The sequence below is a fragment of the Strigops habroptila genome, chromosome 11 (assembly GCF_004027225.2).
Source record: "Strigops habroptila isolate Jane chromosome 11, bStrHab1.2.pri, whole genome shotgun sequence".
In the NCBI taxonomy this organism is placed as follows: Eukaryota; Metazoa; Chordata; class Aves; order Psittaciformes; family Psittacidae; genus Strigops; species Strigops habroptila.
In genome coordinates this window covers 23,413,766-23,440,511 of record NC_046360.1, presented here as the reverse complement: position 1 = coordinate 23,440,511, position 26,746 = coordinate 23,413,766, and the positions used below count along the sequence as shown (strand labels likewise).

General features: G+C 59.0%; 3 protein-coding genes across 4 annotated transcripts; 2 read left to right on the top strand and 1 right to left on the bottom strand.

Moving 5' to 3' along the window:
* The first annotated feature begins 544 nt into the window (after positions 1–544).
* SEMA3G (semaphorin 3G) lies at positions 545–12,294 on the top strand. The gene is made up of 16 exons (XM_030500471.1): positions 545–644; positions 3,924–4,084; positions 5,042–5,104; positions 6,580–6,699; positions 7,337–7,427; positions 7,534–7,650; positions 7,866–8,008; positions 8,088–8,202; positions 8,308–8,377; positions 8,581–8,725; positions 8,990–9,221; positions 9,332–9,423; positions 9,660–9,701; positions 9,874–10,099; positions 10,401–10,540; positions 10,644–12,294. Exons 1-16 carry the CDS (start codon positions 545–547, stop codon positions 11,106–11,108), a joined length of 2,322 nt encoding a protein of 773 aa, XP_030356331.1. The 3' UTR covers positions 11,109–12,294.
* Positions 12,295–12,706: 412 nt separating this feature from the next.
* LOC115614540 lies at positions 12,707–14,318 on the bottom strand. The gene is made up of 3 exons (XM_030501533.1): positions 14,092–14,318; positions 13,267–13,568; positions 12,707–13,120 (listed from the first exon to the last, which is right to left on the bottom strand). The coding sequence occupies exons 1-3, from the start codon at positions 14,316–14,318 to the stop codon at positions 12,924–12,926; spliced, it is 726 nt and encodes a 241-aa protein (XP_030357393.1). The 3' UTR covers positions 12,707–12,923.
* Positions 14,257–26,730, top strand: BAP1 (BRCA1 associated protein 1). Of its 2 annotated transcripts, none has more exons than XM_030500470.1 (17): positions 14,257–14,381; positions 17,486–17,515; positions 17,611–17,665; positions 17,862–17,994; positions 18,322–18,441; positions 18,919–18,980; positions 19,062–19,204; positions 20,082–20,160; positions 20,823–20,946; positions 21,253–21,370; positions 21,741–21,928; positions 22,274–22,407; positions 22,999–23,471; positions 23,598–23,704; positions 24,364–24,456; positions 24,998–25,070; positions 25,375–26,730. In XM_030500470.1, exons 1-17 carry the CDS (start codon positions 14,345–14,347, stop codon positions 25,506–25,508), a joined length of 2,103 nt encoding a protein of 700 aa, XP_030356330.1. In that variant the 5' UTR covers positions 14,257–14,344; the 3' UTR covers positions 25,509–26,730. The 2 variants fall into 2 exon arrangements, with proteins under 2 accessions (XP_030356330.1, XP_030356329.1); XM_030500469.1 differs by having other exon boundaries at positions 23,598–23,758.
* The last annotated feature ends 16 nt before the right edge of the window (positions 26,731–26,746 follow it).

The window sequence follows — 26,746 nt, the reverse complement described above, 5'->3', positions numbered from 1 at the left end:
CATCCCTGCTGTCCTGTCCCCTGCCCTGTGGGTGCGCCAAAGCTGCATGTGGCACCCTGTGCCCCCCGCAGTCCTGCGCAGCCCCCTTCCCAACCAGCCTGGTGTCTCCAGCTTGCCTGGCCTCTGAGGTGGGACCCGAGAGCCCTGCACTTGCTGATGTTTGGAGGTCACCCCATGCTGAGCATCCTTCTCGGGGGACAGGCCTGTGTACCCTCTCCTGCTGCTCCAGAGGGCAAGGCTGGGGGACCCCAGCTCCCACCCTTGCTCCTAATCCTCTGGGATGAGCCAGAGGTGCTGGCGGGGTTACTTTTGGAGGGGGGTGTGTGCAGCAAAGCTTAAACCGCTGGTGGCAGGTGACGATCTGGGGGAGTGCGGGGCTCTTACCGTCCCCTCGAGGGGTTGTGGCCGTCCCGTCCCGCGCGGCACCCCCCGCGCATCCCCGGGGCCGGGGCTGGGCCGGGGCGGGTCGGGGCGGGCCATGGGCGGTCGGATGTCGGCCCCATAAATGCTCGGTGCCACCGTCAGCCCCGGGAGCGGCGGCGGGATGCGGGCGGCGGTGCCGGTGCCGGTGTGCGTGTGCTGGCTGGGGGCTGCGCTGCTGACGGCGGGCCGCAGCCCGCCCCGGCTCCGCCTGCCCTACCGCGGTGAGCCGGGCCGGGGGCACCTGCGGCGGGCATGGAGGGCAGCGGGGGGTCCTCAGAACCCCGCCACGGGGGGCGGGAGGGGCCTTGAGGAGCCTCAGCTGCGCCCGAAGTGCGGGTTTGGAGGGTGGTTGGGGGGCACCTTGCGCTGGGGGTTCGGTGCGGGATGTGGGGGGGTCCCGAGGAGGAGGAAGGGGGGAGCCGGTGATGGGGCGAGGGGATGCGCCGCCGGGCTCCGCGCCAGCCCTGCCGCTTCCCACGAGGGACTGTGTCCCACGTGGAGCGAGGCCAAACGGAGGCACGGCGCTGTTCTGGCACCGGCAGGGTCTGGCATGAGGGTCGGGTGGATGTTCCCCGGCGTGGGCATCCCCGTGCGTGCTCCACGTCCTGCCCGCAGCTGGGTGCGAGCCGGGTGCTGCCCCGCAGGTCCCCTGGGTGCTGCTGGCCCGGGCACTCTGGGATCCCCCCGTGCGGGGCCGCGGGTGCCGGGGGGCTGGAGTGCAGCATGGGAATGCTTGGTTTTAATTACAGCTCTCGCTGTGATCCTGCTCTGGCTCGCTGCATCCCCAACTCTGCCAGCTTAATTCACAGGCTGCTTCCAGCCAAACTTGACAGAGGAGTCTGGAGCGCTCCAATCTCCTCCTTCTTGCCTAAAAGCAATGAACCTGCTCTAAAAAAATATTAAATAGAATAAACTGCATAATGCATATCTTCCCAAGGAGGGGAAAAGCCTGGGACAGCCCAGCTCTTGGAGAGCCCTAGGAGCTGCAGAGCATGTCCCTGTGCTGGGGAAAAGCTGTTCTCTGTCCTTGTGCTGCATGGGCTGGGGGTCCCCTGCCCTGTGGCACGGGCTGGCTGCATCCATGCCTCTGTCCTGGGCAGAGCAGGAGACCCCAAGAGCTTCCTCCCTGCCGAAAGGGGGAAACTGAGGCACGCAGTGGCCCAGCTTACCCTGGGAGGCAGAGGGCGCCCAGGGTGGCTCATGGCTCTGCCCCGTGGTGGGAATGGCAGGGTGGGAGGTCGGGGGTCCCAGCAGAGCTTGGTGTAGGGCTCGGGGTCTGGCTGAGTGTCTGATCCACTCCAGCACAAAGTCCATCCGTGCCATTCCCCGGTGCGAGGGGCTCCCAGGGCTCTGCAGCCTCCCGCGGGGAGCAAACAACCTTTTGAAGCTTTTTTTAATTTCCTTCTTAAGCTGATTATTCTGTTCCTCTTCCAAATTGGAAACAGAAACTGAGATTTCCCAAGAAACAAATTCTGCCATCGCCTTCTCCCTGGGGGGCAGAAAAAGAACATGAAAATTTCAATTAAAGTCATTAGAAGCCTCTGAAATGAGAACTGGGGTGAACTGAAGCTGCTTGTGCTTAGCTGGGCTGTGCCTTGGCTGTGGCTCTGGCTGCTGGGTGATGTCTGGGGCGGGGATAGGGGAAGGTGTTGTGCTGTGGGTGCAGCGCATCCCCAGTTCTCCTTCTCACTTCAAGCCACTCTTTTCCTTTTGCTTGGGCTTCCAGCAGTTGCTTGTGTAAGAGGGGAAGGAGCATTTTGCTGCTTGCTGTGTGGACTGGGAGCACTGCAGCACAGCCCTGTGCCCCTCCAGCTTCCTGCTGTCCCTCCCAAGGGACCCCCCAACTTGAAGGAGCCCCACCCTGGGGTAAAGGGGTCCCGGGGATGGATGGGGCATGGCAGGGTGCTGCTCCCTGGGGAGGTGAAGCCAGGGAAGGGGAAGGTGCCTGGAGCTGATGTAACCTGAGGCACCAGGAGGAATTTGCTGGGGGAGAAGGGGAAGCCTCACCTGAAACAATACAAGGAGCCTGTTGACTTTGCCAATGTTATTCTGAGCTGGGAAAATATTATTGCTGGGCAAGAATAGAAGGAGACAACAGAGTATTCCCGGGCTGGGTCCGGTGATATAGGAAGACCGGAGATGCTGGGAGGGCACAGGGAAGAGGGTGCCTTCCCCCGGGGAGGTGGGATGGAGGGGCCCCTGGTGCCCGCTCTGCTTGCAGGCACAGGGGTCTTCCCAGTGAGGATGGAGTCGCTAGGGCTGTGTCCCTCCATGCCACTGCATTGCCAGTTAGGGCACTGGGACTGCCCTTGAGTGACTTGGTGCGATGGGAGCTGTGTGTGATGGGGTGCAAGTGGCTGTTGTCCCCCAGGGACAGACTGTTTCTCTTACAGGTCCCAGCACAAGCATTTCCCATCAGGATGGAGGTGACAAATGTCCGCCCAGCAAGAGCAGGGCTTGGTGCCCCCCTCTCATGGGGATATGCGTGGGGCTTGCTTGGGCTGGGGGTTTCCCTGGGGTCAGCAGTGGTGGCTGGCAGCATTCCTCAGAGAGGGTGTCTGGGGACACGGCTGTGCTCGTCAATGGCGCTTTGTCCTCCTCCTCCTCCGCAGTCACTGGAAGGGGGTTCAGAGCTGGGTGAAGCTGAGCTGCTCCCTCTTGTCTTCTCTCTGCAGCAGCTGGGTGGGCGCCACACTGTGCCGGGATTTTCGGCTTGCTGACGCTGAAAGTCATTTCCTACCAGGAACCAGTCTTGCCACTGCCCCTGCGGCGGCATCACTGTGAGGGTCCTCTCGGCATCTGACGGGATTCAGGATTGGGCCTGCTTTGGGAGCCTTGACTGTCAGACCCTGTTGCTCTGGGATGTGATGTCCATCCCAGCGACACAGTATCCCCATGCCGGTCCAGCCTCTCCCCAAGTGCTGTCCCCACGCCATGGCAGGGAGGAAACCAGTGAGGTCTGGTGGTGCCATCGAGGTCTGGTGGTGCCAGTGGTGGGCTTTGTGTGCCGGTTTCCCCATGGCACTGGCTGGGTGCCTGCTATTGTGTCCCTGCCTGGCACCTGGTGGGGGCAGTACCTGCTTTCTGCCCACCCTGTGCCCGCTCTTGCCACCCTCCCAGGCTCCGTCTGAGCCCAGCCTGGGGCTGATGGCACAGCACAGCCTTTGCCAGGCTCTCACACACCCGACTTGCTGTGGCGTGGACATGGTAGGAGCCTGGGGTGGTTCAGCCAAACCTTGCTGGGCAAGGCGAGGTGGGGATGGAGGTGGACGCTGCTCTCTGCAGTGGTTGGGAGCAGCTCTTCTGCTCTGAGATACTCAGAACCAGCAGCTCGAAGGGACCCTCTTGTCTCTGCGGCCACCACAGCCCTCCGGTTGCCCCTTCAAAAAGCCAGGGGCCCTTGGTGCGGCCACCGGGGTGGGGGTCTAAGTGTCCTCTTGTGTTTCCCAGGAGGGTTTGAAGGGTGTTTGGGGGCTGACACCTCCCTCCCTCTCTGGCAGAGCTTTTGAGCACCAACCGCTCTGTCCTCTTCTTTGGCCACCGAGGCTTCCTGGGCTTCCGCTCCCTCTACCTGGATGAGTACCGTGACCGGCTCTTCATCGGGGGGAAAGATGTGCTCTACTCCCTGCTCCTGGACAGGGCCAACACAGACGCCAAAGAGGTGAGCTGGGTCCTGCTGAACACCCCGGGGGCTCCACCCCCACCCTGGCCCCTGCACAGCCCTCACCCCTCTGAGTGAATGGTGCCCAACCAAGCCAGTCAAAGTCACCCTGACACCAGACCTGCCCTGGGGATGTTCCCATCTCAAACACCCTGAAATACATCAGAAAACTTGCACACTGGTAGTGCAGCCCCACTGGTGGTTCCTGGGTGCTGAGCTGGGTCTCGGACCCCACTCTCCTAAAAAGCTACCACTGGGAGAGCAAGTGCTGCCCATTCCTATCTGGGCATCCCCCTCACAGGCCAAATATACAGCTCAAAGCCTGCAGAGACAAGGATCTAAAAGCATCCCTCATTGCAACAAGCTGTGCCAGGGCTCAGCTGGCAAAGCTCCTGGCTGGGAGAGGTGATGGATCAGAGTGACAATGCTGGTGGTGGTTCCCCTCCTCCTTCATACTCTCCACTTTGACTTTGCTTTTTAAACATGGATCAGGGCTGTTTCTAGCCGAAGAAAGTAGAGAAGGAAATGAAGTGCCCCTTGGTGTGCTGGGTCACTGCAATGGGGTCAAGGGCTTGTGTACCCAAGCTGCTCTTGGTCCGAGAGCTGCCAAAGGCTGCAGGGGACTCGGGCTCCATCACTCCCTGCTGTCCCACAGCACCCTTCCACAGGCCACCCGCAAGTCCCTCCCTCCCCTTCCAGGCCAGCTCCAGCCATCCCCAGCGTGACCACCCGAATCCAGCTGTGGCTGTGACCACCGGGGTGCTTCGCCTCAGGAGGAAGGGTCCTGCCCTGGGCTGCGGGGTGGGAGCCTGGGCAGCGTGGGCTCTGGGGAGCTGTTGGTCCCTCTCACTGTCCCTCTCTCCATCCCCATGCCATTGACAGCCTGGGGACTTGTGTTTGCAAAGCTGGGTCCCTGCCGTCCCCTGTCCTTGCTCCAACGTGTACTTTGTGTTTCAGATCTACTGGCCACCGCTCCCTGGGCAGACGGAGGAGTGCTTTCAGAAGGGGAAGGACCCAGGGGTGAGTCTTGCCCCATGTGTGCTCTGCCCTGAGTGGGGGGTCCTCTTGTGTGGCTAGTTAATGGCAGAGCAAGGGACCATCCCTGGGATGAGGGAAACTGAGGCAGGGAGTCGGCAGCCAAGCCTGACAATGTGAAACACTTGCTCTGGACTCAGTAAATCCCACCTCCAGGGCTCTGCTCAGCCCCACTGGCTGCAGAGTGGCTGCCAGTGTGCCCCAAACGTGGTTGCACTGAGCGAGCAGGGACAGCCGGGGTCTTAGACCCGAGCTCAGAGGGACCAGAAGCCCCGAGCTGTGCTCCAGGCCCCAGTGACGTGGTCTGGCCCATCCTGGCTGTCTCCAGTGGTGGGAAATCTGTAACTCACTCAGGTCTAGCAACCTCGCTCCCCAAACCTTACCCCTCTTTGCATCCCCCCTGCCCTGATATGAGACAGGACTATGGTGGGGAGAAAGCCCCCAGGCTTCTCCTGCCCAGACGAATTGCTCCCGGGGGTCCCTGTCCCGCGCTGTGTGTTTGTTTTACAAGCTCTCACCGACAGATCCAAGCTGGGCCAGGCTTGAGCCTTTATTTTTCTTGAACATGTATTTTTTTTTAACTTGCTATTTTAGAGGCTCTTTGCAAAGGGAAAATAAACAGCGGGAGGCTGGGAACCCCTGGAGCGGCTCAGTGGCAGTGTTCCCAGCAGACGAGGGGCCTCACATCCCACCAGAGGGGATAATGGGGGGCAGGCACTGGCTGGAGGAGCTGGTGATGCTCAGTGGGAGACGAAGGGAGCCCTTTTCCAGTGGGAACTGCCAGGAGAGACTCGCAAGGTCAGAGGTGCAGGTCTGCACCCCCAGGGGTGTCATTGCTACCAGTCCCTAGCAACAGGGGATGATCCCAGATCAGGCCTGTCCTGGAGGCAGACAAAGATGCCTGTAGGTATCTGTCTCCGTCTGCTGTGTTTCCTCCTTTTGTTTCATCTCTGCGTAAGCAGGAATAGGACAGGGAAGGACGTCCCTGCATCTGGTCATGTCCTGGGCGCTGGTAAGAGGAGCATTCCCAGGGGTCTGGGGCTGAGTGTAGGAGCTGCTGCCACTGGGAGCTGCTGGGCAGGTGACCTTGCTCCCGTGGCTGGCAGGGGCTGTGTGATGGGGTGAGCACTCGGGTGCCTGTGGGCAGGAGGTACCCAGGTGTCAGCTGGATCACGCATGGTTCCACCGGGATGTTCCCAGTGGCAGGATCAGCGAAAAGCCCTGTCCTTTTGCAATGGCTGGGGCCCAGCCAGGTGAAGACCATGCCAGCCCTGTCAGGGGGTGCCAGCTGCCATTTGGCACCCCCATCACTGGGGTGAAGGCAGAGAGGTGGGTGCAGCCCAGTGAGCCAGGGCTGGGGCTCACCCATTGTCACAGGACCCCATGCAGAGACAGGGAGCTAAGGGTGGGTGAAGCACCAAGCCCCCCCCAACCCTTCCCCTCTCCTGCTGTCCCCCCAGACTGACTGCGCCAACTACATCCGTGTGCTGCACCCCTACAACCGGACACACTTGCTGGCCTGTGGGACAGGTGCTTTCCACCCCATCTGCGCCTTCATCTATGTGGGGCACCGTGGCGAGGTAGGGCAGCATCATGGTGGGGTTCCCATCCTGAGCATCCCTGGTAGGACATCCCTGGGAGGTAGATCCCTATAATCTGCCTCCCTCCTGGGAGGCTTCAGGACAGTATGGGGATGCTGGATCTGGTGTTTGTCCCATGCTGAATACTGGGGGTGCATGTTAGGAACCAGCTCCCTGTTGCCCCTTTGCCCTTGCACTACCCACTCCGCAGCTCCTCCACGTTTCTGGCCTGGCACCGCCTTTCCAGACATGTTCCTGGGGCTGGTGTCCTGCCAGGTAGTGGTGTGGGTAGCATTTCCTCCTCCCCCAGATCGCTGCTGATAACTCAGGTTGGCCAGGGTGGAAGCACAGGGCTCCCTGTTCCCTCCTTGCAGCCTGGTGCTGTGCAGGCCTCCAGCTAGGCTGATGGGCAAGCGGTGGGCTGGCAGGTCCTTCCGGCTCCTGCGCATCCTCTTGGCACCAGACTTCCCTCAGAAAGCACAGATCCTGCTTCCAGACTGTCCCTTTGGGGCTGCAGACACTTGCAGCAAGGTGCCTTTGAGCTGGGCAGGGACCAGCACCAGCCCCTGCATTCCCAGACATGTCCCCACTGCTGGGACACGTCTCGGGGCTCACCTGCCTGCTCCCCCCTCACCAGCACACCTTCAGCCTGGACCCTGCCAGCGTGGACCCCGGCCGGGGCAGGTGCCCGCACGAGCCCAGCGGTGCTTTCGCCAGCACCCTCATCGGTGGGTTGTCTGCCTCGGGCGCTGAGAGCCTTTGGGGTGCCGGGACCAGGGATGGTCCCTGTGCACCTGGGGCTGGTGCTCAGCATCACAGGGGATGTTTATGCAGGTGGGGAGCTGTACACCGGCCTCACTGCAGATTTCCTGGGCCGTGATCCTGGCATCTTCCGCAGCATGGGCACCCGCTCTGCCTTGCGCACTGAGGTGGACCAGCACTTACTCAACGGTAACAACGCCCCTCTGCCCCTCTATCCCCCCTGGCTGACCTAATTCTGGCCAGTGGCTGGGGCATCCCCCATGCCAGGTACTAGCACAGGAAGCCATTGGGGCAGCAAGGTCTGGGGGTCCCCCTGGCTGTCATCCAGCCCCAGCACGGTGTGAGTGGCCCAGAGATGGTGGCCATGCCCTGTCACCCCTGATGTGAACGGCTCTTGCTCGTAGACCCCAAATTTGTGGCAGCCCACATGATCCCAGACAATGATGACCGGGACAATGACAAAGCCTATTTCTTCTTCACGGAGAAGGTGGTGGAGGCAGACAGCAAGGAGCACACCATTGTCAGCCGGGTGGTGCGGGTCTGTGTGGTAAGATGCTGGTGGATACTGCAGGGGATGGGGATGTTCCAAGTCACAGCAGTGGCCCTGATGCTCCCTGTCCCTGCAGAATGATGCTGGTGGCCAGAGGGTGCTGGTCAACAAGTGGAGCACCTTTAACAAAGCCCGGCTGGTGTGTTCTGTCCCTGGCCCCGGTGGCATCGACACCTACTTCGATGAGCTGGGTAAGGGGTGCATGGAGCTGGGGACCTCACCAGGGCTGGTCCCATAGTTGGTGGCTTCAGGAAGTCCCTGGGCTTCCAGAAAAAACCCTATGGTTTCATTCCCAGAGGATATCTTCTTGCTGAGGACGAAAGATGGGAAGAGCCCGGAGATCTACGCCCTCTTCAGCACTACCAGGTGAGTGTTCCAGCTCCAGCCTCTGGGGACATCCAGCTGCAGCCACCCATGACCTGCCCTGTCACCATCACCATGTGGCTGCTGGCTGCTCCCCAACCTCCACCAGCTCTGGTCCATATAGAGATGTCAGTGTTCCCGTGCTCCAACTGATGCTGTTGGTGCCAAGCATGGCTCTGATCACCTCATTCACCGTTCCCTTTCAGCCACGTCTTCCAGGGCTCTGCTGTCTGTGTGTATCGCATGGCCGACATCCGGGAGGTCTTCAACGGGCCCTTCGCCCACCGAGAGAGCCCCCACCACCATTGGGGTGCCTATGAGGGCAGGGTGCCCTACCCACGGCCAGGCGTGGTGAGCAGCTCCCTCGAGCTCTGGGTCCCCTGTGCTCCTCTGATAGCTCTTTGGGGGTGGTGTGGAGCTAATCTCCCATCTAATCTCTTACCTGCTGGGATGGGCTACATATGGGATTCACTCCAGGACAGCTGGCAAAGGGATGGAGAAGATGGGTCCCAAGCTAGAAGGCGGGCAGGGACCCAAGTCAGCTCTGCAGGGTGATGGAGGGGGAAGGACAGATGGGTGCTGGGGTGGCTCAGCTGGTCTCCTCTCATCCCACAGTGTCCCAGTAAGACCACCAACCAGCCCCGGCGGCAGTACAGCACCACCAAGGACTTCCCCGACGAGGTGCTCCACTTCGCCCGTGCTCACCCCCTCATGTACAAGCCTGTGTACGCCCGGCACCGCCGGCCCCTCCTGGTGATGACCGACCTGCCCCATCGCCTGCGCCAGCTCGTGGTGGACCGGGTGGAGGCTGAGGACGGGCAGCACGATGTCCTCTTCCTCGGGACGGGTGAGTGGCAGGAGCAGCATGCAGGAAGGAGCCCTGGTGCTGGGGCCACCAGTGGGCAAGCTGCTGGGGTGTGCGATGGCAGGCTGCTCACACCTCTGTCCTCCCCACAGATGCTGGCTCGGTGCTGAAGGTGGTGGTCCTGCAGAAGACAAGCTCATCCACAACTGAGGAAATTGTCCTGGAGGAGCTGCAGGTTTTCAAGGTGCCGTTTGCTGCCTCACTTGCAAAGGAGAGAGGCAGCAGAGTGTGCTTGGGTTGGGGATGCACATGGGCTCAGGCCTCTCACCACACTGTTGGGCACTGGGAGGTCTCAGAGCTGCAAGGGCAGAGCGTGGCTGGCACATTCCTGTGCCCTGTGAAAGCCCTGGAGAATCTAAATGAGCGGGCTCTTCCTGGTGAGGTTTTTGTCAGCCTGATGTCTGCTCTCCTCCCCTGCAGGTGCCTGTGCCCATCACCCAGATGGAGATCTCTGTCAAGCGCGTGAGTACAGACACAGCTCAGCCACGGGGCTGGGGACAGGGCAGGTGACCCGAGGGACTGAGCTGGTGTCACCAGCCCCTCAAAGCCCACATGGTGCTTGCCCTGGTGGGGGACGCTGGGTGCTGTGCCCGCGGGGACTGCCAGCATCACCACCTTGGTGCTGTTCTTCCAGCAAATGCTCTACGTGGGCTCCAGCCTGGGGGTAGCCCAGGTACAGCTGCACCAGTGCGAGACCTACGGCACGGCTTGTGCCGAGTGCTGCCTAGCCAGGGATCCCTACTGCACCTGGGACGGCAGCGCCTGCACCCGCTACCAGCCCTCCAGCAAGCGCCGCTATCGCCGCCAGGACACCCGCCACAGTAACCCTGCGCACCAGTGTCTGGACCAGAACCTGACCGGTGAGAGACTGGGGGGCCCACAGGGCTGAGCGGTTGTCCAGGTGCCCCGAGATGTCCCAGCATCCACAGCCCTTGGCATGCAGAGAGGCTGGCGGCCATTCCAGATGGGCTGGGGCACCCTCATCTCCCCATCCCATAGACCAAGGGGTGCCCCAAGAAAGATGGGTGCTGCAGGGGTTTGTCCCCAGGGAGAGGGGGAGAAGGGGACTGGAGCCACATGGTGCTCCAGGGTGGCTAACACCCAGACATGTGGGAGCCTGGCTCTGCCCTCCACGTGAGCCCATGTCTCTCTTTGCCTCAGTGGATGATTTTGAGAGCACTGAGAAGAAGGTGCTTTATGGGGCGGAGAACAACAGCACCTTCCTGGAGTGCGTGCCCCGGTCCCCACAGGCCAGCGTCCAGTGGTTTGTCCAGAGGCCCCCCGATGAGCAGCGGGATGAGGTGAGGCTCCCCCTGCACCTCCCTCACTCCCCTTGCAAGGACATGGGGGACACACAGGGCTGGACCTGGACCTCCCCAACCTCACGTTGGCCAACACCAACAGGTGAAGACGGACGATCGGATCCTGCAGACCGAGCAAGGGCTGCTCTTCCGCAAGCTGCACCGGCATGACGCCGGCATCTACTACTGCAAGACACTGGAGCATGGCTTTACCCAAACGGTGGCCAAGACGGCCCTGGAGGTGATTGCAAGTGAGCAGCTGGCCCACACCTTCCCCCGGGAGCGCTGGGATGAGCCCTCGCGCCTGCCTTGTCCCGAGCCCCGGCTGGTGCCGCAGGCTCCTAAAGCCTGGTTCAAGGACATCATGCACCTTATCAGCTCCCACAACCTGCAGCGGGTGGAGGAGTACTGCACGCGCCTCTGGTGTGGCAGCCGCCCCTACCACCGCAAGAGCAAGCTGGCCCAGGACAAGCACGCCCTGGCTGGCGTGGACGTGGGTAAGAAGGGACGGACAGCCAAACCCCACAGTGAGAGGAGCCGTGTGCCCCGGCAAGCAGTGGCCACTTAGAGAAGGCAGGGTAATGGACGTGGGGTGGCTCCGGGTGAGGACCAGCTCCCTGTGCTGCTGGCGGCCCCGGGGGCCTCCTGCCCTGGCAGTATTCCTGGCCATGGTGGATGGGGTGCTAGAGCCAGCTCCTGGGCAGGTCCCGTCCCCTCGGTGGCTGCAGAGCCACCTCTGAAATGGGTGGCATGATAGTATGCGTTGGCCACCCCCCTGCTCCTGCTGGGTGCTGTGGCTGGTGTGGGGCTGTGGTCACCAGTGTGGGTTGGGGCTCAGGACGTGCGGTGCCACCACTGTCCCTGTGTCACCCAGGGAGCTTGCTGGTTGGCTTTCTCTGCAAATAAAGGGCCCGAGTGTGGCGCTGCAGGGAGCAGCTGACGGCTCCAGGCTCTTTCCATGCCAGCACTGGGCCTGGGACAGATGATGCCTGCTCTTACAGCGGGGGGAAAACTGAGCATTATCCCAAAAAGCCTCTGTGCCCAGGATGAGCCCTGTCATCTGCTGTGCATGGGTTGCCAAAGCTGTGGCGGAGCATATCCTGTGGACAGGGCTCTTTCAGCCTTCCCTGCGATACCAAGACACAGTCAGCTGTGGCTGGGTGCAGTTTCCCCTTTCCCTCTGTCCCCCTTCCAGCCACAGATTGTTTTAGGGCTGGGCAGGGCCAGGGAGGAAAGCAAACGGCTGCAGGCGGGTTGAACCTGTTCCTGGGTAAACACAAGAGGCACCGATGCCACCATTGTCACTGTGCCCAGGTGGGAGCAGGGACATGCAGAAGAAGGTGGTCCCAGCACAGTTTGGGGGACTGCACCCCAGCCCACATGTGTTTCTGGTGGTTGGTGGTCCTGAGTGGGACTAGGCTGGTTTGGGTGGGCTGATGTGGGCCGGTGGAGCTAAACCAGCACCCAGGGCCTCCCCCAGATGCAGGGTTGGGGTCTGCGTGTGTGGAGAGCACCCACAGGCTGCAGGCACTATCCAGGCTGCAGGCAAGGTGCTCGCCTGCTTTCCTCACCCGACGTGAGCTCACTCCCCTCACCCGGTCAGCCTGGGGTGATAAAGATCTCCCCCTTCCTGAGGCAAGGCAGCCCCACACAATGGTGTGAACCGCAGCCCTGCCGGCATGGGCATTGTTCACAGGCAGAGGAACGGGAAAGAAAAATAATAATAATAATAATTAAACCCCCTAAATAGCTCACAAAAAGCCAGGTTGTGATATCATCGCTCCTCCCTCTGTACGTGTGTTTGTGCTGCAGCAGCAGAGCCACAGTGCCTTTGATGGGAGCAAAGTCCCCCAGCCGTGCTGCTTTGTCCATGGTGCACCCATGGAGATGAGCTGTGGGTCCTGACCCTCTTCTCCAGCAGCCTCGGAGTGCCTGCATGGGGTGTCTCCTGGGGTGGGAGTGCTGTGGTGGGGCTGGCAGGCTGGGGCACGTCCTGCAGGGAGGGGAGTGGAAATGAGCCGGTAGGACTGATCTGTGGGCCAGGCTGGAGCCAAGCACATGGATTTGGTTAATCACAGGCCTGGGGGAACAGGAGAACGATAGGCAACAAGTAGAGACATGGAGGGACATGGGTGTAAAGCCAGAAATGAGAGACAGAAGTCTGACTCCTCAGGGCCTAGATTTAATGGCTCTGCACACGCTTCAATGAGCCACACCACTGAAACGCCTGCACGCTGTTGCCTCTGAGTGAGAGGCAGAGCAAGGGCTGGGCTGCATATCCCGGGGGGGCAGCGAGAGGGGGTCCTGGGGCCTCTGCTGCGTGCAGGACTCGGCCCCGAGGTCAGCTGCAGAGGCTGGAAGTGGTGCCAGGGCCAGCGATGTTTCAAACTGAGCGGGAACAACGACCAGAAGAAACCGGTCCTGAAAGGGCCTCCCCCTCCTGCTGAACCTCCATCAACCTCTGCTGCAGCCTGGCCCTGCGGGGCAGATTTACATCCGTGAGGCTGAAGTAGGAGGGTTTTGTCAGGGGTGCAGGCAGGGTTCTGCACATCTCACGTTCCAGCCTTGTCTCATGATAACCTGCTAACAGAGGTAGTTTGGATCCCTCGAAGTCTCCAGGGGCTGAATGAACACAATTCACCCACCCCAGGGGGCGGAAAGAGACAACCTGCGTGGGCAGGTACAGTGCTGCTGCCCCCGGTCGCCATGAGGAGCACAAGCCCTACCTGCGCCTCGGCGCTGCCGTCCCAGCGGGGCGAGGGGCGCGCTGTGGGACGGGGTGTGTGTGGGAACAGCCGCAGAACAAAGCCGTGGCGGGGGCCGGGCGCAGCCGCGGATCCGGCTCCTATTTTTAGCGCGTTTCCTAAGGAAGGGCAGAGCAGGGGCGCCCGCGGGCCCCGGGAGCGCCTCCGGGGCGGCGCAAACGGAGCTGCCGGCGGGGTGAGGGCGGTGCCGCTGCCGCAACCTCAGCGGGAGCCCTCGCACCGCCAGGCGGGGCCGCACAGCTCCGCGCACAGAACCAACCGGGCTGGGGAAGACCTTTAAGATCAAGTCCGACCATTCCCCAGCACTGCCAAGGCCACCACCAACCCATGGCACTGAGGGGCTCGGCTACACGGTGTGTGAACACTTGCAGGGACAGTGACTCCAGCACCGCCCTGGGCAGCCTGTTCCAATGCCTGAGCACCCTATCATATCCAATCATATACCTCCGCTGGTGCAGCTTGAGGCCGTTTCCTCTTGTCCCATCCCTTATTCCTTGGGAGCAGAGACCAGCCCCCTCCTGGCTCCATCCTCCTGTCAGGCAGTTGTAGAGAGCGATAAGGTCCCCCCTGAGCTTTCTCTTCTCCAGACTAAACCCTCCAGGTCCCTCAGCCATTCCTCATCACACTTGTGCTCCAGGCCCTGCACCAGCCCCATTGCCCTTCTCTGGCCCCGCTCCAGCACCTCAATGTCTCTCTTGCAGTGAGGGCCCAGAACTGACACAGGATTCAGGTGCAGCCCCACCAGTGCCCAGCACAGGATGCCCAGGCGCGGGCCCAGGCTCATGCCGCTGACACGAGCCGCCCGGGGCAGCCCAGGAGCGTCGCCCCGAGCCCCGGTCCCGGCCCGCAGGGACGCGCCGCTCCCCGCTGCCGGGCACGGAGCCCGGGCCCCGCCGCGCCCACCCCGCCTCGGGACACTCGTGTCGCGGCGGGCTGACACCTCGCAGCGTCGAGCGGCGATGACGCGCAGGGGCGGGCGGTGCCGCGCAGGGCTCGGAGTCGGGGCCGGACATGGCGGCGCGGCCCGGCCCGCGGGAAGATGAATAAGGGCTGGCTGGAGCTGGAGAGTGATCCCGGTAAGCGCCGGCGCCCGCAGCGGCGGGGGGCGGGCCTGGGCAGCGCCGGGGCGGGGGGCTCCGAGGGACGGAATGGGGGTGGGGCCTGGGCCCGGGGGCTGCGAGGGGCAGGCCGGGGGTGCGGCGTGAAGCCTGGGGGGTGTGGAGGCAGGGTTGGGGGCTGCAGCGCTGGAGCGGAGGGGCAGGAGGGCAGGGGAGGGTGTGGGGCAGGAGTAGGGGGTGCTGGGGGGAAGGGGACAGTGCAGGGTTGGGGTGTTCAGCATAGAGCCCCCAGCGGGGCAGGGAGCGGGTGTGGGAGTGCAGGGGAGACAGAAAAGGGGTGTCGGGAGGGTGGATGTAGGGCTGAGGGCAGGGATGGGGTGAACGGGGCTGCAGGAGCCCTGTGAAGGCACAGAGTGGGGCCTCGGTGCTGGTAGCACTTGTACAGGGGGTCAGAGGTGCCCCAGACACCCACTCCTGTGTGTGTGAGAGCTGGTGGAAAACATCTGAAATGCCACAGAGGTGTCGCATGAAGCATTCCTGTCGTTTGCAAATGAAACCCCAAAACATCACCGAAATACAGGGCGAGGATCCGTATGGGATGCCCCTTGCTACAGAAACAGCTCTGGCTGGCAACTGCCCCAGAGATTCACGGGCAATTGAGGACAGCCTGTGTCACTTGGGGGCATGTGAGGATGGCCTCTGTGTCCCCTCTGTGTCAGATCCTGCCAGCGCTTTGCAGCTGAGTACGTGGATCAAAGCCTCTCCCCCAGGGGGTCCAGAAAAGGTTCTGAAGAGCCTGGTGTGGTGCCCGAGCAGCCGGATGTGATCATGGGTGTCCCCTTCCTGCTGTGTTGGAGGTTTCTGTGCTGGAGACCCCGAGTTTGTTTGGTATTGGCGGAGTGTTGTTGTAACACCTCTGAGTTGCTGCAGTGCCCTGTGGGGTTGTCCTCCAGGAGGCTGAGGGCCGCTCTTCAGGACGTGGTGGCGTAGTTTTGAGGCTGTGGGTAAGGAGATTGGAGCCCTGGCATTATACTTATCTTTCTGCGCTCAGCAAAGGGCTCTGTCTGCTGTTGGTCCCTCAGTCACCCAGCTTTTGCTGCTCTTAATCGTATTTTACTGGTACTCAGGAATTGCCCAAGTTGTTCCCATGCTTCCCCTTCTTCATCACAATGATGCTGAAGACAGGATGCGGTTTGAATTCTCCCACCTGGGAGGGAAGGTTCTTTGCTTGGAAGATAATCTGGGCAGAGCTGAGCTCTCAGCATGCTTCGGATTTGTGGTGGTTTGCATGCAGAGGTGACAGCTGGGACAGCAGTTAGGAATGTCCCATGTGCTGCTCTCAGCACTTGGCACATCCCATAAGCTGCCCAGCCCTCACCACAGGGCTTGGCATTGGAAGCTCTCGGTGCTTTAGTGCTCAGGAAGGGTTGGTAGGTCCAGATTTGGGCTGGCAGTCACAGCTGCTGGGTGGAGAGGGCAGCCTTGGGAACCTCCAGGCTGCTGGTGTAGCGCCGCATGTGTTTGTGAACACCAGAATGTTTCCTCCAGGCAGCCCACATACTTTGGGATGGGGGTTTTGAGTGTTCCAGGAGTGGTGGCAGCAGGACTATGCCTTTTGGGGATGCTGAGGTAATACAAAATATTGAAATGGATTGGAGAGAAAACATGGTTGGAAGGGACCCCTGAAGTCTTTGGCCCAAAGCAGAGCTGACTCCAGAGGTAGTTCAGGTGGCTCATGGCTGTGTCTGGTTGAATACACCCAAGAAGGAGATTTCTGCACCCTGGTCCCAGGACTGACCATGCTGGTAGTGAAGAATTGGGGTTTCCTGGGTGCACAGTGAGGATTTCTCTTGCTGCAGTTTGTTCCCATCACTTCTTGTCCTTCCATGGTGCACACAGGGAAGTTTGGCTCCATCCTCTCTACCCAGTAGTGTTGCTCACACTGAGGCTTTTGACCTTTGCAGAAGCTTTTACACTTGAGAGACTCTACCTGTAAAGAGCTGTGACTCCTGCTTCCAGCTAAAGAGAGAATAAAACCCATGGCTCCAGTGAGCATCTGAAGACCCTTGTGGTGTGCAAGGACCTGAAGTGGGTTGCTGCACAGAAGGCAGCGGTGCTGCCTGAAGTCTCTGTAGATGTCACCTGTACAACACAGCCCTCCACGGCGTCAAGTATCTTGAGCAGAAACATCTCTGTCAGAAGGTGCCAGGGTTTGGTGTGGTGGAGTTGTGCAGCGAGAAGGCTCTCACCAGCTTGAAGCGTGTCATTTCCACAGGGTGTTTCTTCCCACTGACAGTTCGAGTTTTTTGCTCCCAGAAGTGTCCTTCCTGCTTTAGTTATTTTAACTTTGGTGTGGAAGCTCCTTGGGCTCTTCCCTTCTTGACTGAGCGACTTCCAACAGGTTCCTTAAATCCATTGCTTACAGGGATGTTTTTCAGGATTGAATCCTTCTTGTTGATATTCCTTGGACTTTCTCCCAGGCTTTCAGCAGCCTTTGTATGGGAGCAAAGGAAGCAGATTTATTATTCAGTCTTAAGCTCACTAAGAGGGGGACTGCCTGGAATTGGGCTGACTGCCTTTGCATGGCAGTGGCAGCTGCTGCTCAGTTCCCGATGTCTAACCATCCTTTGGTCTCTTTGCTGTTGTGTCTGTATCCTGGTTATGTCCTTCTGTAATGGGAATTTTGTAGTCACTGGAGGCAGGCTCTTGGATTTGGTCCACTGGGAAACAGGGAGATGAGTTAGAACCATGTGTGTCATTTAGGTGCTCCCTGCTGCTGTTCATGGTGGGGGGTTATTTCTTGGCAGGTCCACCAGTGGGTCTGATGCTGAAGGTGGGTCCAGCTTCCTTGGCCTCTGGCAGGAGAGGGTTTGTTCAGGTCCTCTCAAGGAAGGGGGTGATGAATGGGATGGAGGGATGAAGTGAGCCAGAACAGCTCTGTGGTGAGCCGGGACTTAACAGTTCTGCTGCTGGGGGTCAGCATGATCCTGGCGCCGCTCTGCTGCATTCTTCTGGCTGTACTGTGGCCTGGGACCACATGGGACCTTTGTGGACCAGTGGCAGCAGGTTTCCTCTCTGCTCTCTTCAGTCAGAAGTAACCTGTTGGGTTTGTTCCTTTCCAGGTCTCTTCACACTCCTGGTTGAAGATTTTGGTGAGTGCAAGAAATGTTCCTGGGAAGTCAGTTTTGTGTTTAACCCCATGACCATTCTGGTGGGCTTTACACTAGCTTCTGCCCTTTGTTTGCAGGGGTCAAGGGAGTGCAGGTTGAAGAGATTTATGATCTGCAGAGCAAATGCCAAGGGTAAGTCACAGGTGTGAAAGTGTGAGTTTTATTAAGCAGAATGTGTCACTGCCAGAAAGATGGGGCTGGTGGTTCTCTTTTCCTCTCTGTCTTTGCTCTGCTGTGGTTTGAAACGGAAGGTTTCTGGTGCTGGGCAGAGCAGCCCCACTGGTTGTGGTTCATGCAAAATGATGCAGCTGCTGACTTCTCTCCACAGCCCTGTGTATGGGTTCATCTTCCTGTTCAAGTGGATTGAGGAGCGCAGGTCACGCCGAAAGGTCTCTACCCTGGTGGATGAGACGTCAGTGATCGACGATGACATCGTTAATAACATGTTCTTTGCTCACCAGGTAGGCTGGAGCCTAGGGGAAAGTGTGTGTGTGTCTCGTGTGACACCTCAGGGAAGCAGCGAGGTGCTGAGGGCAGCTCCTCTTTCCTGGGAGTCTCTGCCTTGAGCTCCAGGTTGGAGGGACACCAGTGAGGGCTGCGAGCTCATGGGGCATGGTGCACCTCACTAGACTACCCTCCTTCTGTCCTTTGAGAGCCCAGGTCAGGTCACTGCTCTCACAAGTGGTACTTGTGTCAGTACTTTTCAGTTGATAACTGTCAACACTGGGGGGTTGCTGAAGAGTTGCCTTGTTCCTGCTGGTTAAGATGGTCCTTGTGTCACCCTCCAGCTGATCCCAAATTCCTGTGCCACCCATGCCCTGCTGAGCGTCCTCCTGAACTGCAACAATGTTGACCTGGGCCCCACGCTGAGCCGCATGAAGGATTTCACCAAAGGTTTTAGCCCTGAGGTAAGGGCAGGGCTGTGCACAGGGGGCACATGGGAATCTGCCCCTTGCTCCACTTGGGATGATCTCTAATGAGCTGGCTTCTTTCCAGCCCTTCATGGCTCCACACTACATCAGTATTGCCTCTTCTCTCTCATCTTCCTACCTTGCCTTCTGCAGAACCTTGGTCCCCTTACACTGGGTACAGCTCTGAGCTTTGTGTTGTATTCTTCCCTAGCCTAGGTGCATTCTCTAAGTCCGTGATCAAAATTCCTCTCTCCTACCTCCAGACATATCTTGAAGTCTGTATTTCTCTCTAGTTGTAATTTCTTTACCAGAAATTGTGTGTTCTTTTTATCTTGGGTTTTACCTCAGCAGAGCAGAGGGAGTGCCTGAAAGCTGCCCTCCCAGTGCTGGGAGGGAAGGATTAGGGAGCCAGTGGGTGAAGCATTTTGTTTGTTTCCTGTTACTTCTCAGTTGTTTTCCTTGCTGTCACTGCAGAGCAAAGGCTATGCCATTGGCAACGCCCCAGAGCTGGCCAAGGCCCACAACAGCCATGCCAGGTGAGTCAGGGGGGTCTCCAGCTCTCTGCTGCTGGAGGAAGCAGGCTCCCTGCTCACCTCTTGCCTCTCCTGCCCTTGCAGGCCGGAGCCACGGCACTTGCCGGAGAAGCAGAATGGAATCAGCGCCGTGCGAACCATGGAGGCTTTTCACTTTGTTAGTTATGTCCCCATCAAGGGCCGGCTGTTTGAGCTGGATGGGCTGAAGGTCTATCCCATTGACCACGGTAAGAGCCTGCCTGTTCCTACTCATCGCTACAGTTGAACAGACACCCTGGTTTGTCCAGATGCATGTGTTATTTTTCATTGCTGTGAGGCATTAGCTGATGTTTGTGGAGAATCACTCCAGTGGCTTTGTCTTGAGCTTTTGCAGCTCACTTTGGAGCCTCTGTGCTGGGGAACTGTGTCTGGAAAGCAGTGATTTCTAAATGTATTGCATTGCTTTTTCCAGCCTTGCCATTATCCTCCCCAGTGGCTCAGGGTCACAGGGTCCTTCTGCAGCTCTGACATAACTCTGCATTGCGAGAATCTGTCTCATCCTTGCTCTCTTCTTGTGCCAAATAACTGCTGTGTGTTGAGGCACAAGGTCCCAGTGCAGGGACAATGCAGTAACCAGCAGGCTTCTCTGGTTACTCTGTTTATCTTGCAACTTGACCACTCAGGTCTGTCTTCCAGACACTTATTTGTCACTGCTAGGACTCTGCTTCTGTCTGTCAGGCCCTTTGGTAAGGTACCCACTTGATGTGCTTGGGTTACTTAATCATAGCACCAGATCCAGTGGCAGGTGGATCCCAGCAGGAGCTGGGATTTCCTTGGGCTTTGTGAGCCTGAGCCTGTGAATCACTTGTGGTCTGCAGGGTTCAAAATTTGCTTTTTCTGCCCTGCAAATAGCTCATGTTTTCCATTTGGAAGGCAGAGGCAGGGGGTTCCACATATGGGCTGAGAGCATGGTTCTTCTGCCTCCTGGGCCCCTCTTGACTTGCTCCCTGGTGTGTAAGGGAGCCGTTGGATTGCCTGTGGCATGGATGGCAGCATCTGCTCTGTGCGTCTGCGGCAGGAGCCTGGCTCTGCCTTGCTGAGTCCAGCTCTCTCTCGTTCTCCCAGGGCCATGGGCTGACGACGAGGAATGGACAGACAAAGCCAGGAGAGTAATCATGGAGCGCATCGGCCTGGCCACTGCAGGGTAAGGTCCCACGCCATGATGCCTGCACTGGCCCATTTGTCCCTGGATAATTTCTGCTGTGGTCTCTGTGCAACAAGTTGTGCAAATGGGGGTGGAGAGTGTTGCCTGGAAGAGGTGCAGGTGTACTGCGTCCTTGCCTTCTCTTGCTTGCAGTTTGACTGCCTTCAGAGCACGTGGAGAAGCTGCGCTCTGTGTGATGCAGACTCCATGCAAATAGATGAGAGTGGTCAGATGAGGTCCCTGTAAGCTGGAGTCCACAGGAGAAGGAATGGTGCTACTCGTCCTGAGCTGCACCTCTTTGATGCTTGGTCTTGAGGATGATCAGGGAGGTTGTAGGGTCTCTGTCCTTGGAGATAGTCAAAGGCCATCTGGATGTGGTCACGGACAACCAGCTCTGGATGATCCTGCTGGAGCAGGGGTTGGAGTAGATGAGTTCCACAGGCCCCCTCCAACCTGTGAAGGGTGTTTTGTGTTGTGGCTGAAGCAACCTTGCTCTGGTTCTTCAGCCAGTGTGAGGTTGACTTGGCTTTGGGGGAAAGCCTCCTGTGTGCTGGGGTTAGAGGCCAGGGCAGAGGAAGTGCTGCCTGGAAGGAGCTGGCAGGAGTTGTGCAGGGCATCTCTTTGCTGGGAGCCAGGCTGAGGTCTGCTGTCCCTTCCTGCAGGGAGCCCTACCACGACATCCGCTTCAACCTGATGGCCGTGGTGCCTGATCGGAGGATGAAGTACGAGTCCAAACTGCACATCCTGAAGATGAACCGCCAGACTGTGCTGGAGGCCTTGCAGCAGGTAGGACAGCCCAAGCCCTGAGGGAGTGCGAGCCTGGGGTGGGAATAGGTTCTGTTTTCAGGGCATCTCCATGTGCTGTGGGGGCCCTAGATTTTGGTTTGTTTTTTGTCCTTGGGAAATGTCTTCTGGGAAGAGGAGATAACCAGCCTTGCTGCTTGGCCTTTTGCTGCTCATCTGGGAGATTATCCATAGCATTGTCCATTGATTGTGCACACCCTCATGAGTTCTGCAGTGCTTGAATGGGAGGGATGTGGCTTGGGTCACGCCGGTCCAGTGCTCACTTTCCATCTGTTATTTGCTTTCAAGCTTATCCGAGTAACTCAGCCTGAGCTGATCCAGACCCAGAAGTCTCAGGACTCTCAGCCTCCTGAAGAGGTGAAGCCAGCCAGCAGCAAGACTGTGACCCTAGAGAGCACCCTTCCAGGTAGACACCCTGTCAGTGTTGTTGCCAGCCAGCCTGGCCTGCTGTGGTGTGACAGTGGCTGCCTTGACCTGGAGCTTGAGGCAGTTTTATGGTCAGCTTTGCTTGCTTTTCTCCAAGCCCAGCTTCATGCACACAGTGCTGGGGTGTCACAGACGCCTCTGTGCTTGGTAGGGGAGCTGTAGGGACGTGGAGTTTGAAAATGGGAGGGCTTAAGCTTGGGGACACAGGTGACGTGGAAGTGGAATGGGAAGTGGGTCTGGTGGAGCGTAAGAGCTGTTCTCTTCTGTGGGGTGGGCAAGGGGTGGCAGAGGACATGGAGTAAAAGGTGACGGTGCTGGTGATGAAAGGCTGTGCTGTGCTTGTGTGACAGATGGCACCGACGAGTCTGCCAGCCAGGGCCACCCCGCGGCCATGCAGAGCCCACCCAACAAATCCAAACCAGTGGCAAAGGCGTCAGTGAGCAGCATCAATGGGGCACCTCCAGGAAACCCCAACCCCATCGTGCAGAGGTTGCCAGCCTTCCTGGACAACCACAACTATGCCAAGTCCCCCATGCAGGTAGGCTGCAGCTCCAGGCCAATAGCGCCTGACTTGAGCTGAGCTTTTTGCTCCCAGTCCCTCACCTCTGTGGGGCTGTGGCTGTTGACTGGTTTAAGCCCTACCCCTGCCTTGCAGCCTGCCTGCCCTTGCACTAACCCAGACTGGGAGGTGAGAGGGCAAATAAAGACTGACCTGATAGAAGATGTTAGCATCAGTGTGGGTCAGCTGAGCAAACAAGAGAAGAGTCCCCTGTCTCCCCTTGAAATGGGCACTCTCTGGTGTTTGGCTGGACTGAGGATGTGTCTGCTGGGCTCTTCCTCCTTGCCCTGCTGCCAGCAGGCCATCGGCAGTGGTGTTTTGCAGGAGGAGGAGGACCTTGCAGCAGGAGTGGGTCGCAGCCGGGTCCCAGTCCGACAGCACCAGCAGTACTCAGATGATGAGGATGACTACGATGATGATGACGAGGAGGAAGTTCGTAACACCAACTCAGCCATCAGGTGACTGATCGAGCTGAGGGCAGGGAGCTGACCTTTGCAGAACTGCCAGTGGTGACTCCCAGATCTCTTTTCTGAGAGCTGATAGTTGTGTAGAGCCTGTGCCTGTGTGTGTGACTGGGGCTGTTCTCTTCACCTGCTATGTTACTGCTGGATTTTGTGAACCCCTTCTGGAGCTCTTCACTATTAACAGTGAATTTTGGCTGCCCTGACTATGGCTGTGTATTGGCAGCAGGCTTTGAGGCACCTCTGTTCCCCAGTGCAGACTGCCACATGAGCTCCTGTTGAGTGTTGGTGTGCTTGCACTACTGTGAAGGTCAGGAAATGGGGTCACAGTGAGGGTGCTTTTGGGGCTTCTGGAGGAAGAGTAGGGGTGCACAGCACTCTGCATGTTCCAGTAGGGGTGCCCGCAGCTGAGGGGTTCAGTTTTGGAGTGCTGCCAGAGAAGTGGGTGGCAGTGGGGGCAACCTAGAAATGTTTTAGGCCTTGCTTCATGCCAGCAGACAGCCTAGACTGATGAGTGTGGAGCTGGCAGTGGCTGTGCTGGGCCTCCTTCCACCACGTGCTTACCTTCCCTCCTGTGTTCCTGGGCAGGTACAAAAGGAAAGGGCAGGTGAAGCAGGAGCATGTGGCAGGGGCTGTAGATGGCCAGCTCTCTGTCCTCCAGCCCAACACCATCAACGTCCTGGCTGAGAAGCTGAAAGAGTCTCAGAAGGATCTTTCCATTCCCCTGTCCATCAAGACAAGCAGCGGGGGTGCTGCCGTGGCCGTGGTCACTCATTCCCAGCCCTCTCCCACCCCCAGCAACGAGAGCACAGACACAGCCTCCGAGATCGGCAGTGCCTTCAACTCCCCACTGCGCTCCCCCATCCGCTCGGCCAACCCCACCCGCCCCTCCAGCCCCGTCACCTCCCACATCTCCAAGGTGCTCTTTGGCGAGGAGGACGGGCTGCTGCGGGTCGACTGCATGCGCTACAACCGTGCTGTCAGGGACCTGGGACCTGTCATCAGCACCGGGCTGCTGCACCTCACGGAGGATGGTGTGTTCTGCCCGCTGGCTGTCACAGGTAGGTGCCCGCCAGCTTTTGGGGTGGTGGCATCTCCCCTGTGGTGATGGGACAGTGTCCTCTGACTTCAGGAGTGGATACCAATCGTTTGCCATGGCTCCTAACACTTCCTTTCCCTGTGTGCAGATGGGGGGAAAAGCTCCCCACCTTCCATCAAACCTGGTGAAGAGGCCCCAGTCGCAATCAAACTGGACGAGAAGGAGGGCAGTGAGGCCAGTGACAGCAAAGAGAAGGTGGGACTTGGCAGGACCAGTGATCACCCTGGGGGGGAAAAGTATTCTCCCAAGGTGAGTTTTGTGCTGTGGCAGCCCTGGGGACGTGGAGCCGCAGCAGCGCTGGCAGTGACTGAACCGCATGTGCACGCTGTCCCGCTCGCGTCGCCGCAGCTGCGCCTCGATGTGCAGGGCAGTGCAGGTTCTGTGCCTTGTGTCACCGTGGGGACGTTGCCCTCAGCAGTGGGCAGAGCCACTGCCTCCTGCAGCTGAGGTGTCTGGGGTGCTGTGCTCTCCTTTGGGCCAGAGGGACCCTGCACCCCTAAACCCCAGCCTGCTGGAAACTTCACTGCCTGTCTGTGCCCTCCAGCACAGAGCTCAGGCAGCACAAGCGCATCAGGGGCTCCCTGGAGGAGAGCTGGCGAGAAACTGTTTTACTCAAAAGGGAAGTTTGCAGCCTCAGTGCTGACTGATTTATCGCCCTGACTCAGAAACTCACTACAATGAGCTAGTCTCTGGTTTTTCCCCCCTCCCTCGCAAGTATTTCTTATTTTGATGAATCCTCCCTTTCCCAGTGCTGAGAGGAACATCTACCAGCTAACCCTAGCTCATCTAGCAGCTGGCTCCTGGGCTGCAGCAGGGCTCTGTCTGCTCATGTTTGCTCTGCTTGGTCCTGGCAGGAGCTGCTGGCACTGCTGAAGTGTGTGGAGGCAGAGATTGCGAACTATGAGGCCTGCCTGAAGGAAGAGGTGGAGAAGAGGAAGAAGTTCAAGGTGTGTGTTGATGGCTTTGTTTGTGTTGCCAGTTTAGCTCCCTGAAGGCTCAATCTGGGTTGTGTTTAAGTCAAAGTGGAGGGAGAGTGTTGAGCTGGGAATGGCCCTGGGGAGCATGTGGGGCTCTTTCCCATTACCAAACCACGCTGTGGGGCAGAGCTCCTGCCAAGGACAGACTGAAGCCCATGGGCAGCACTGATGAGCTTGAGGAGGAGAAGGGTGGAGGGCTGCAGCTGGGCCACAGCTCGACACAGGACTGGCAGGAGGAAGCAGGGAGTCTGCCCCAGGGCCTGGCAGGATTCCTCCCCTGCCCACCCTCGCCTCTTCCCAGCTGCCCTTTGTGGAAAACGCTGGCACCTGAACTGGGATGGACACAGTCTCAGCTGTGCATTGGCCTGACCTGGGCTGGGAGGTGGGTCCCCTCCTCTTCTGCTTTCCTTGGCCTGGGAGGTGGGTCCTGTCACGTCTGTTCTTTGTCCTGTTAGCCTTGAGCTCTCCTTCCTCCCCAACACTCACTTGTGGATTTGTCATCTCTTTGTAGATTGATGACCAGAGGAGAACCCACAACTATGACGAGTTCATCTGTACCTTCATCTCCATGCTAGCCCAGGAAGGTGAGCTGTGCTCTGTGGCTGAGGGGATGGAGTGTGGGGCTTGCATTCAGCTGAGGGAGCCACACTGAGTGTGGCAGAGCGGCACCTGGAAGCTTGGGGAGCTCACCCTGCTCCTCTCCCTGTTTCTGCTGGGCCTGGGGGGTGAGGTAGAGCTCAGGCTGTGGAGCCGCGTGTCTCTGCTCCATGTCCTTCTGGTTTGATAGTCCCAGGAGGAGCCCACTGATGGGGTCTGGGTAGGAGAAGGAGGGCTGTGGTCCAGCGTGGGCAATACCAACATGGGCATGTGTGTGCCTGTCCCCTGCAGGCATGCTGGCAAGCCTGGTGGAGCAGAACATCTCTGTGCGCCGGCGGCAGGGGGTCAGCATCGGCCGCCTGCACAAGCAGAGGAAGCCGGACCGACGGAAACGCTCCCGCCCCTATAAAGCCAAGCGCCAGTAGCTGGGGAGCCAGGACTGGGAGAAGCAGCAGCAAGGCCTTGTGCCTTTGGGCAGTGGCACTTGGATCTCCATTACCCTCTGCCCAAGGAATGGGACCACAGTGACAAGCCCCCAGCTGAGGTGGAGCCTGGGGACAAAGAGAAATCGTGTTTTCCTCTGAGCCCAAGTTGTGAAGGGCAGAAACACATAGTCTTGAGAGGAGTCCCTGCAGCCACCAGCCAGCCGGAGCACGCTGCTCCCTGACTGTGCCATGGCAGCACCCACACACCATGGGCCTGTGTCTCGGCACCGTGGCTGAGGACTGTGGCAGGAGGGGAAGAGCCCACCCGGCCAGTGGCGAGTCTGGTGGTGTGAGAATGCCAGCAGTGCCACTGCAAGGCTGTGCTGGCCACAGCGGGCTGGGGCTTGTGTCCTGGGTCCAGACCTTCAGCTCTCTGCTTCCCCAGGACATTCATGTCTCTGTTTTCTGACCCTCTCCCTTCCTCCCCCAAACTTTCAGTTCTGACCCACACTTTTGGCCATTGCTGAGAAAGGTGGATCCTGGACAAAGCCCATTCTCCTGCCCCATTCCCAGAGCTGGCCAATGTGTGGCCAGGCTGGTCCTGCCTTGCCCTGTCCCCTCACCTCTCTGGAGACACAACCCTCCTGCCAGTGCAGTGGGGCTCCTGGGGGCCATGGGCAGCTCTGGTGCCAGGTGAGGAGGGGTGGGCTCATCCCTGGAGCTAGGCCTTAGCCCCAGCACTCCGTGGCTCTGCTGCCATTGCTGCTGTCCTGGCAACCAGTTCTGTGGGTCACACAGGGTTGCTCCAGGCCCTGTCCTCAGAAAACCCTGTGAATTATAAACAGACCAAGTTCATAGGGTGGCTTTGGTGCTGCTGGGCACGGCCCTGGGGCAGATGCTGTATGTGGAGTCCCTTGGTGGCCTTGGCAAAGCCTTTCAGCGTGGGGAGAGGCAGCTGGTTGCTGCAATGCAAAGACTGTGGAAGCCAGAGGTCAGCACCTCTGGAGGTGTCCTGAGGCACAGCTGGGCTGAGGGGAGCTGCCACAGGAGAGGACTCAATTTTGCAAGTCTGCAAATTTGTACAGATCTTGACTATGGAATGAAACTGTTCTTTTGGTATTTGTTGAAGGGAAGAAAATCCTTCTGTCTCTTGCCGTGTCTAATATCAAGTGCTGTAAAAAATGGATCTGTCTCAAAGAATAAAGCTATCCTGTAACAGCCACCCAAGGGAGAGGTGT

What these genes read in the sequence shown, in the direction of transcription:
- SEMA3G (XM_030500471.1), top strand. Translation starts at nt 545, where the DNA reads ATGCGGGCGGCGGTGCCGGTGCCGGTGTGCGTGTGCTGGCTGGGGGCT. An exon ending in CCTACCCACGGCCAGGCGTG is followed by an intron (nt 8,726 to 8,989) that starts GTGAGCAGCTCC and finishes CTCATCCCACAG; the next exon opens with TGTCCCAGTAAGACCACCAA. An exon ending in AGGAGCTGCAGGTTTTCAAG is followed by an intron (nt 9,424 to 9,659) that starts GTGCCGTTTGCT and finishes CCTCCCCTGCAG; the next exon opens with GTGCCTGTGCCCATCACCCA.
- LOC115614540 (XM_030501533.1), bottom strand. Translation starts at nt 14,318, where the DNA reads ATGTCCGGCCCCGACTCCGAGCCCTGCGCGGCACCGCCCGCCCCTGCG. An exon ending in CCGGGCGGCTCGTGTCAGCG is followed by an intron (nt 13,569 to 14,091) that starts GCATGAGCCTGG and finishes GGTCTTCCCCAG; the next exon opens with CCCGGTTGGTTCTGTGCGCG. An exon ending in ACGGCAGCGCCGAGGCGCAG is followed by an intron (nt 13,121 to 13,266) that starts GTAGGGCTTGTG and finishes CTCTGTTAGCAG; the next exon opens with GTTATCATGAGACAAGGCTG.
- BAP1 (XM_030500469.1), top strand. Translation starts at nt 14,345, where the DNA reads ATGAATAAGGGCTGGCTGGAGCTGGAGAGTGATCCCG. An exon ending in CCAAAGGTTTTAGCCCTGAG is followed by an intron (nt 18,442 to 18,918) that starts GTAAGGGCAGGG and finishes CTGTCACTGCAG; the next exon opens with AGCAAAGGCTATGCCATTGG. An exon ending in AACACCAACTCAGCCATCAG is followed by an intron (nt 22,408 to 22,998) that starts GTGACTGATCGA and finishes GTTCCTGGGCAG; the next exon opens with GTACAAAAGGAAAGGGCAGG.